Source organism: Aquarana catesbeiana, linkage group LG06 (assembly GCF_042186555.1).
Source record: "Aquarana catesbeiana isolate 2022-GZ linkage group LG06, ASM4218655v1, whole genome shotgun sequence".
In the NCBI taxonomy this organism is placed as follows: domain Eukaryota; kingdom Metazoa; phylum Chordata; class Amphibia; order Anura; family Ranidae; genus Aquarana; species Aquarana catesbeiana.
The window spans coordinates 342,306,463-342,317,413 of record NC_133329.1 but is presented as its reverse complement, the minus strand read 5'-3'; the positions used below and the strand labels follow the sequence as shown (position 1 = coordinate 342,317,413).

Sequence of the window (10,951 nt, the reverse complement as noted above, 5' to 3'; positions counted from 1 at the left end):
CTCCACCCCTTTTCTGACCTGCCAGGCTGTGTGCTCGGATAAGGGGGTCTGGTATGGATTTTGGGGAGGACTCCCACACCGTTTTTTTCGTATTGTCTTGGTATTCTCTTGGAGGGGGAGGGGGACTTTTTTTTTTTTTAACAAAAATTGGCGTGGAGTTCCCCTTCAAGATCATCAGAGTACAAGTTGCATATCAAAGTCGGATCAGTCAAGGCGGCGATCCGACTTTGATCTGACTTCAATGATATTCAGTGGGCTGAAGTAGGATCAAAGTCGGAACAAAGTGGTGCAGGGAGCATTTTCAAAGTCAGACCAACTTGTGTCGGACCAGTTAAGATGGCTCTTATAGGGAAACATTTGTTTTTCACACGTCATGCGACATGAGCTCCCGTTGTCGGAGCGTTTGTCGTACCAGTGTGAACCCGGCCTAATCCTAAATAAACAATGTTTTATTTTTTTTAATCCTACCTAAAACACCCTGGCACTGACTTAGATCAAGCCCTGGTCTATTTTTTGCATAACTCTATTCAAGAGGAGAAAATACAGGGGCAGTCTGTACAATAACTGATCACTGTGATAGCCAGTCACAGGCTATCACAGCGACCATGTGATCGATAGCTGGTCCTCCCAGCATCCAATCATCAGTATGAGACCCAGAGCTGCTGGTGACAGCTCTGTATCTGTGCTGGGAGCATGCTATGCAGCACAAACACAGGTATACACATATGCAGCTCTACAGAAAAAGACCCCTTTCAGTGAATGCTGCTTATATGCATTTGTTTGATGGGAAGGGGTTAATTAAAATGTAAACTGGCTGGATGATTTGTCCAATTAGTTCAGTTTCTTTAAAGTGACTCTGTTGCAAAATTAATAATGCTAAAAGGTTGCTGTGTAAAGAAGAGATAATATACATTCCTGTCCTGCTGCCCACACTGCCAATCTTACCTGGAGAATCCTCTTTATTTGACACACTTTTGGAACAGTCAGATGCCAGTTCTCTACTGCTTGCTTTAGGTCTTATGCTGACCCCTACATCTCTGCATGGTACAGAAGTGATTCCTTCTTGTCTGATTTAAAAAAAAAAAAAAAAAAAAAAAGATTTATACCAAAAGTTTTAAATAAAAAGGGACAAAAAAGTAAAAAAAATGAACACAAAACAAAAATGGGGGGGGGGGGGAGAAAAAATGTAGCTGCTTCGCTGGACACCATAGCATTAAGCATATAGAGCATCTCTAACAGGTACAGGCCACATTCATAGGACATGGGGTGCACCAATGCCATGCGCAGACCACTACATAGACCAGCTGCTCCCATGACCGGGACAGTAAAATGAGTAGAGCTGTTCTACGATGCCGAAAGGGGTACATTACGTCTATCCAGTTAACCCAGACCTTTTCAAATGTACAGGGGGTATTTTGTAGGGTATAGGTATGCTTTTCAAACAGATCATTCATCTCAGAAATCCATTCCATTCGTTTACCATAGGAGGGTTGGAGGAAACGCTAGGAGAGGCAATAGCGACCTCAGAATGAGTAAAAGTGTTTTCTTTTTTAGCGGTTTTTGTTATTTTTGTTATGTATCCTCCTTTTTTTTTTTTTTTTTTTAATATGTAGTTCATAAGCTTTGTGGTAATTTTTTTTTTTTTTTTTTTTTCCTAGAGTCATCATCCGATAAGGACCTCCAGAAGATCCTTCAGGCTTTGGAACCTCAGATCTCCTTCCTGGAGGATTTAACCAAAATGGGTTGTGCGATGAGATCAGTTCTTACGCAGGTTCTCACCAACCAACAATATTACAAAGATCTTTGCTCTGGTAAGCTTGAACATTTTTTTGTATTTTGCATTTAAATTTTGCGAGTACCTTAATTTGACTTTTTATCTTGTAATCCCCTACACAGCAGTACTCATATCAGGAAAAGGGGGGGGGGAGAAGGACCGGAAGCCATGCTGGGATATGTTGATACAAGGCAAGAGCAGATAGTTTGCCCCATTAGGCTGCTGGGCGCTTTCACTGTCTATTAAGCCAGCTGGAGGTGAAAAGTTGACCCTATTGTATTCATTAAAGCAGAGTCCCACCCAAAAAATGAACTTTACATTATTCAGCAGCAATAAACATAACCAACGACATTTTGGAAACTTTTTTTTTTTTACCTTTTCATGCCTGTTGCTATGTGGTGCCTTATAATCTGCCCCTTCCTCTCCATGGCACCTGCCCTCATTTCCCTCGGTGCCTGTCATCATTTCCCAGGAGTCAGTGGGCAGCGCCGAGGGCTAGAATCACTGTATTTCAAAAGTGATGCAGGCAAGGGCGGCTTATCTTCGTTGCCATAACAACAGGGTGGGCATTTCCAACTGCCCACTCCGGGCGTTGCATGCTGGGAATACAGCAGCACCGTATCCCGGAAATTTATGCTTGTGGGCTTCGCCTGCCCACAAGTAAGATGGGAATGCCTAAGCAGGATGGATCAAAGGAAACTTTTTAAATAAAATATTAATAAATGCTGCAGTAATGTCAAGACTAACCCATGGTAAATATACATTATGTAATGGTAAGAGATAGATCTAAAACATATATGTGATTGGAACTCCGCTTTAAAGTGGCTGTAAACCTCAGACATGAAATCTCAACAAAGCTCTCTAGTGTTTTCTTGTCTCTCTCTAAAGCACCATCTATCTGATGTATAATTCCTCTATCAGCATGAGTCACTTATGACAAGTTTTCCTGACTCCAAGAGCTAAAAAAATAAAGAGAGGGACCTCAAGCACACAGCTTGTGATTGACAACCTCAGTTCTGTTTCTGTATGCTGTGTGAAGGGGTGTGTCCTTTTCTCTTAAATTAGCTCTTATACAGTGTAACTCTGGCCCTCCACCCCCTGCTTTGTGAGTCTGTGAAAAATCCTTTTGACCTGAGGGTTACAAGGATGGTACAGGACAAATGCCTGTGAATAAACAGGTACAGTGGAATCTCGGTTTGCGATTAACGCGGTTAACGAGCGTTTCGCAAACCGAGCACTGTAGTTCTAAAATTCCTAACTCGGTTTGCGAGTGTTGTCTTGCAAAACGAGCAGGATTCAGGCCAAAAGCGGTGTGCATTACAGCTTTTGGCCTAAGTTGGGGGGCACCGGAGCCGAGCAGAGCCAAAAGTCGCCGTTCGGAAATGCACGGAAAGGCCAGAGAACAGTTTGGCTGACCTCGGCAAACCTCGGAAAGGCTCGTGAACTGAGTCTTTCCGAGGTTTGCCGAGGTCCGCCGAAGTGTCCCTCGGGCCTTTTCGGCCATTTCCGAGGCTCTCCGGCGCCCCCCACCTCTGGCCGCATGCAGTATTGCATCCCATTGAAGTCAATACGGAACAAATTATTTTTGTTTCCATTGACTTCAATGGGAAAACTCTCTTTTGATATGCGAGTACATTGGATTATGAGCATACTCCTGGAACGGATTATGCTCTTAATCTGAGGTTCCACTGTACAACTTAGGAGAGTTTGTTTCACCTTCTGTGTATCACCCAAGGCCAGTCACTTCAGTGGGTATAGGTGAGGGTTTATAACCACTTTAACTTTGTAAGAAGTGTCTTCCACCTGACTGCCCCGTGTAAACTTTTGAACTGGATGGATAGAAAGACACATCTCTACATTCAGTGTTTTCAGCTTTAAATAAAGTGTTTGATTTAACAGCCTAAAGTAGCAGCACTGACATGCAGGAATGTTGTAAGTACCTGAATTCAAATAAATCACAGGACCCCTGTGAAGTCGCTTGGATCCTAAGCCCTAAATTGAGACTAAGCCCTACTCCTCCCAGTGCTAAGCCTTTTCCTTGTCTTTGAAATGCCAGAACATTATTGGGCAGTACAGCGTCTTTTATTTGATAGTACATTGACATTGGGCTTGGGCTGGCTCTAGACTTTTGCCTCGTGGTAACATATGTTACCGCAGCATGCATATGTGTTGGTGTGTCCATATATTCTGAATGGCACCCCCAGTGCCCTAAAATGAAAGAAGGCTGCGGCACAATGTGTGATAAGACACTACTGTGCATTGTGGTGCACTCTTGTTAGGGGGAAGGGGCAAAGTGGTTTAGTCTGGTTTTTGGTGTGCTGGGGGTGCTTTGTAAGCCAATTAAACACTTAAAATGAATGGGCTGCCTAAACATAATACTAATTAACATGCATTTGGTAATGCACCACAAAGATGTAAAATTGGTTATAAAGCCTAAACATTTTAAACCTCCATGCATTCTGTGCATTGAGGTGGTAGTATCCCCCCCTCTCCCCTCCTTATACTTAACTGAATCCTCATTTGATCCAGCATTGTGCCCATCTGCAGTGGCTCTCTCCCCTTACTTTCTGATCTCACAGGCTTCGCTAGGCAGCAGAAGCCGTTGGTTTCTGCTGCTGTCAATCAAAGCCAGTGACGAGGGGGCGGGGCCAAGCCATGCTCTCTGTAGACGCAGGCAGCAGGGCTTGGAAGTGAGTCCGCACAAGTGCCCCCATAGGAAGTCTCTTCCTTTGGGGGCACTCGTCAGAGAGGAGGAGCCAGAAATGCTGGTGGGGAACACAAGAATAGGTGGTTTGGAGCCACTCCGTGTGACTCCATTGCACACATCAGTTAAGTTTTAAACTTGTTTTGCATTTTAGAATCACTTGAAAGGGCCTCAATATTGAATTAAAGATGTTGGAGTAGAATCATTTTTAATAGTTTGGGCCAGGTTGACCCAAATTAACTATTTCCATTACATGGTGATTTGGCAGCTGAGTGCATTGTAAAATACTGTTGTAGCAATAGCTACTTATACAGCAAGCTCCTCTGTTATGGCAGCAGTACGGATTACTTGCCGTAGCCGTAGTATCAGTGAACACTAGGCTTCCTCTGATTAGTTGAGGTGGAAATCAAGGTGTCATCCACCCACCTCGCCACCTTCGCCAATCAGAGGAACAAACTACTTAAAAGAAAACTGTAATTTAGAGAGTGGCTTTACATAGAACTACCAAGGAATATATAATCGCTTAAAAAGTGCCTACTTTTTATCTTGGAAGCATTTTGGGCCATGTCAGGTTCTTTAAGATAGAGCATGAAATCATCGATAGAATACCAGAGTCTAGGTTTGTCTGCTGGAAAAGCAGAGTGTGAACATATAGTGAATCCACAGGCTGCTAATGATGACAAGGTGTGAACGGTACTCCATAAATCCTGCACAGTAAGCAGCAAGGCAGCAGTCTCCGCTATTCCTGTGGGAGTCCAGATGACAGTATTATGATTAACTGATATGGCACTTGGCTCCTCAGGTTGTTAACGTGTGAACGTTAACTCTATTAAGTTCATGGTTTGATGTTTTTTATCAGTCTCTTTCCACAAGTGAAGTCTTATATTTTTACTGCAAAGAATTAAATATTAGATGTTCTCCACATGCTTGCACATTTTATTTTGGGATTACCTTATTTTTAAATTAGTGAAGAGTTTTTTTTTTATTTTTCTTCCTTAAATATTTAAGTATATGAGATTTTGGATTTTCTGTTGCTTATGTTCAACTGTAAAAGGTTTAAGGGGGGGGGGGGGGGGGGTATTAAAAATGTCAGGGGGGACAGATAATGGGATGTTAGCAGGGCAGTGTACAGGGGTCACTAGAGCAGAGGACTGGTGTCAGCTATTTGACAGCCCCCCCCCCCCCCCATCTAAAATATATTTTTGCTGAAAATCCACTTAAATTGTTATTAAAGGATACAAATGCAACATAACAGTCGCAGGTCCTGATTTGACACGTGTGCGTGGGTGCAGGTGTTTGGCCCAAACACAGACCGTGTGCATTTGGGGCCACTCAACCACACCTGCACCCTGTCAAATCGGAACCTGTGGCTTTGGTCATACAGCTGCTGTATACTACTAGAGTAACAGGCTGCAGCCTCAAAAATATTATTTTTTTTAACATGCAATTCATAGAAAAAAAGAGCTTTTTTTTCTACTATAGATACAAAGTATATGTTACATTAGTAATGGTTATTGTTAATAATAATGGAAATACAAGCACAGCAGGAAAAATAATAGCTAAGGGAAAGGATTAGTTAGGTTTGGTTAGATTAAGGTAAACTAAGGGTTAATAAGAGATTTTTTTTACTAAAGTGCACAAATGTTTGTTAAAGTTATTTTGAATAAATATGTATATAAATATATATATTTTATTTGACAGCAGCAACTTTCTGACAATCATTTTGGCAACAGAACAAAAGGGCAGGTTGTTTTATACATATCCTGTCCACTTTGCTGAAGTTTTGGAGTATATAACCACTTGTTGACCAGGCCTTTTTCTGACATTTGTTTAGAAGTAAAAATCAATATTTTTTTTTTTTTGCTAAAAAATTACAAACATATTATAGCAGAGAAAATAAAATGGCGGTCGTTGCAATTTTTTATACCACACTGCTTTTGCACAGCATTTTTTTTTAAACACAATTTTTTTGGAAAAATACTTTAATGAATAAAAAAAACATAAAGCAATATATTCCTCAGTTTTTTGTAAAATATGAAAGATGATGTTATGCAGAGTAAATAGATGGCTAACATGTCATGAGCTGATTAATGTGACGACCGGATTGTAGCGCCCTCAGCATAGACATCTTTCTTTTCACAGGGTACTTGAATGGGAGGAGGTTTAAGTATAGTTGGGATGTGACTGGACTTCCGCTTTAAGCACTTTCAGAAGCTGGTTTAATTATTTACGGAGTATGTGGATTCTTTATTGCTTATTCTTTGCTTATGTTCTAGTCTAAGCTGGTGCTATGATCGCTGCCCCTTCTGAGTGCCCCCCCCCTCAAGCTAACATAATGGCTTGAGAATGCACGGTCCACTGTTAACTTTTTCTAGTAAAGACCAGGAGATCAAGTACACAGCCCTGAGCGAATAGGAGCCGACAGAGCGGGTGCTGGCACCTTAACAACAGATGACACAGCAGGGATGACTCCTTGTTGTTAGAAAGCCGGAAGGTTCTGCCTTCTTAACAAAGAGAGGTGTGGACTCCAGAGAGAGAGAGAGATATATCATTTTGCTCCTGTACAAATCATTAGTAAGACCTCATCCAGAATATGATCAACATGTACAAATACATACAGCTGTGCTCATAAGTTTACATACCCTGGCAGAATTTATGATTTCTTGGCCATTTTTCAGAGAGTATGAATGATAACACACAAACTTCTTTCACTCATGGTTAGTGTTTGGCTGAAGCCATTTATTATCAGTCAACTGTGTTTTAATCTTTTTAAATCATAATGACAACAGAAACGAGCCAAATGACCCTGATCAAAAGTTTACATACCCAATGACAGCTTGAAGTCTTTTGTGGTATTTGTGGATGATGCGCTTTATCTTCTCAGATGGAAAAGCTGCCCATTCCTCTTGGCAAAAAGCCTCCAGTTCCTGTAAATTCTTGGGCTGTCTTGCATGAACTGCACGTTTGAGATCTCCCCAGAGTGGTTCAATGATATTGAGGTCAGGAGACTGAGATGGCCACTCCAGAACCTTCACTTTATTCTGCTGTAGCCAATAACAGGTCGACTTGGCCTTGTGTTTTGGATCATTGTCATGTTGGAATGTCCAAGTATGTCCCATGCGTAGCTTCCTGACTGATGAATGCAAATGTTCCTCCAGTATTTTTGATAAAGTACTGCATTCATCTGACCATCAATTTTGACCAAATTTGTAGCTCACACATCCCCAAAACATCAGCGATCCACCTCCCGTGTTTCACAGTAGGAATGGTGTACCTTTCATCATAGGCCTTGCTGACTCCTCTCCAATTGTAGCATTTATGGTTGTGGCCAAAAAGCTCAATTTTAGTATTGTCACTCCAAATGACTTTGTGCCAGAAGGTTTGAGGCTTGTCTCTGTGCTGTTTGGCGGGATACTTTGTGGCATTTGCATAGTAATAACTTTCTTCTGGCGACTCAACCATACAGCCCATCTTTCTTCAAGTGCCTCCTTATTGTATATCTTGAAACAGCCACACCACATGTTTTCAGAGATTTCTGTATTTTACCTGAAGTTATTTGTGGGTTTTTCTTTGCACCCCGAACAATTTTCCTGGCAGTTGTGGCTAAAATTTTAGTTGGTTTACCTGACCCTGGTTTTGGTTTCAACAGAACCCCTCATTTTGCACTTCTTGATTAGAGTTTGAACACTGCTGATTGGCATTCTCAATTCCTTGGATATCTTTTTGTATCCCTTTCCTGTTTTTTACAGTTCAGCTACCTTTTCTGCAGATCCTTTGACAATTCTTTTGCTTTCCCCATGACTCAGAATCCAGAAATGTCAGTACAGCACTGGATGAAAGATGCAAGGGTCTGTCTGGAGTCCAGAAACTCATTGACCTTTTAATATACACACACACTAATTACAAGCAAACAGATCGCAGGTGAGGATGGTTACCTTTAATAGCCATTCAAACCCCTTTGTGTCAACTTGTGTGCATGTTATCAGGCCAAAATCACCAGGGTATGTAAACTTTTGATCAGAGTAATTTATGTAGTTTCTTTTGCCATTATGATTTAAAAAGAGTAAACACAGTTGATTGATGGCTTCAGCGAAACGCTAAGCATGAGTGAAAGAAAAGTTTTTGTGTTATCATTCATATTCTCTGAAAAAAAAAATGGCCAAGAAATCATAAATTCTGCCAGGGTATGTAAACTTATGGTGGTGATCCATATAGGGAACTTGGTGTTGAGTTATTCACTTTAAGGTCATCACAGAGGACAAGAGGGCACTCTTTACGTCTAGAGGAAAAAAGATTTCTTCTCCAAATACGGAAAGGTTTCTTCACAGTAAGAGCTGTGAACATGTGGCACAGACTCCCTCCAGAGGTGGTTCTGGCCAGCTCAGTAGGCTTTGCTGGGGTTTTTTGCCTTTCTCAGGGTCAACTGTGGGTGAAAATTGTGTATATGGGATTGTATTTTTTTTTTTTTTTTGGTTGAACTAGATGGACTTGTGTCTTTTTTCTTTTCAACCTGACTAAGACCCCTTTCACACCGAGGGCATTTTGAAGGCGCTATAGCGTTAAAAATAGCGCCTGCAATCCGCCCTCAAACAGCTGCAGCATTGTCTCCAGTGTGAAAGCCCGAGGGCTTTCACACCAGAGCACTGCACTGGCAGGACGTCAGGAAAAGTCCTGCCAGCAGCTTCTTTGGAGCGGTGAAGGAGTGGTGTGTTTACCGCTCCTCCACCACTGCTCCCCATTGAAATCAATGGGGCAGCGCTGGGATACCGCCGACAAAACGCCGCTATTGGGGGCGGTTTTAACCCTTTCTCGGCCGCTAGCGGGGGTAAAAGCGCACCACTAGCGGCCGAGATGTGCAGCTAATCCATTTTACCGCCGACGCTATGGGCGGCTCGGTGTGAAAGGGCTCTAACTGTGTAACAACCGCTGAGTTGTATCTGCTGCTGACAGCAGGAATGAGTCACTGGTTGTTAGGACGCCGGTGCACACTGTAAGGCCCTTTTCACACTTGTGCAACCTGAAAGTCGCACAACTGATGCCATTTTGTTGCGACTTGAAGCAGTACCTGTGTAATCTTGAGGTCTATGGACCTCAAGTCGCATCAAAGTCAGACCAAAGTAGCGCAGATATCAACGATACACCTTGTAAATCGTGGGGTATGACTTGTCATGCGACTTTTCAGTCCCAAGGTGCACAAAAGTGTGAAAGGGGCCTAAAGCGGATCAAAAAAACGCAGATGTGATTTTGATGCGTGCCTTTTTCAAAGTCGGCTCGCATTTGCACTGCATGTATGTGAATGAGCGCCAAAGAAACTGATGTTCTCTCACTTGTCATGTGATTCTCAATGCATTCCAACTCACATTAGGAAATGCATCAGTGAGATCCGGGCTAAACCTTGATAGTGATTTCACCACTTGCCAACTCTATCAAAAACAAAAAAAAATTATATATTAACAAAATATATACTTTAAAATGTAATCTTGTACTGTACTAAAAAAACAAAACCAAAAAAAAAACCGCACAAATCATCTTTGGCCAGATGGCCAGTGGCTGGTGTGCAGCCGTGTTGGTTTCGTCAATGAAAACATTTTCATCAAAATTTTCATCAGCGGCTTTTTTACAGTGATGAAAATGAAACGTATACCACATTTTGGTCCACTGACGAACACATTGACGAAAACAATTACATTTTTAACGAACTAAAACGAAATTGTGAGGCAGGAACATTTACCCTCATGAACTTCAGATGGGAGAGAAGCAGCACCAATCTAAGTGCAGTATGTGAAGCAAAAATGAACATTTATTAGGTATTGCACTTACAGGATAAGACCAAGTACAAGTGTGTGTGCTGATAATCCGTGCATTGATTATTATCAGCGCAGCCCCCATCCGTGCCCATCAGTAACGCCTATCAGTGCCTTTACAGATGCCAATCAGTGCCGCCTATCAGCGCCCATCAAATTTACATATGAGTGCCTCCTCCTCAGTGCCTGTCAGTGCAGCCTCCATCAGTGAAGGAGAAAACAAAATTTCACAACAAAAACAAAGAAAAACTTTTTTTTTTTTTATTTCGGTCTTTTTTACTTTGTATATCAAAAAATAAAAACCCCGGTGGTAATCGAATACCACCAAAAGAAAGCTCTATTTGTGAGGAGTGTTGCATGACTGTGCAATTGTCATTCAAGTGTGACAGCGCTGAAAGCTGAAAATTGTCCTGGGCAGGAAGGGGGGAAACTGCCCTGTATTGAAGTGGTTAAATAAACAGTGGTTTATTCATGACACCGCAAGGAGTTATAGTATAAAAACATACGATCAACAAGTGAAAAATATATATAAGTTAAAGATAATGACATAAAATTATCCGTCCAAAATAAAAGAGAGTAAAAAAAAAAAAAAAAAAAGGACAAAAAATAATAAATTTATAAAAAAAAATAAACTGTGGATGGGGTCTAAAAAGGTCAGCTCTCCATCCA

General features: G+C 41.6%; 1 protein-coding gene across 4 annotated transcripts in view; it reads left to right on the top strand.

Moving 5' to 3' along the window:
* Positions 1 to 10,951, top strand: part of UBR3 (ubiquitin protein ligase E3 component n-recognin 3) — a 327,861-nt gene that overhangs the window by 62,420 nt on the left and 254,490 nt on the right. For all 4 annotated transcript variants that reach the window (XM_073633943.1, XM_073633941.1, XM_073633940.1 and 1 more), the window contains exon 3: positions 1,659 to 1,811. In XM_073633943.1, the coding sequence (XP_073490044.1) occupies positions 1,659 to 1,811 (153 nt within the window). The remainder of the gene's footprint in view (positions 1 to 1,658; positions 1,812 to 10,951) is intronic.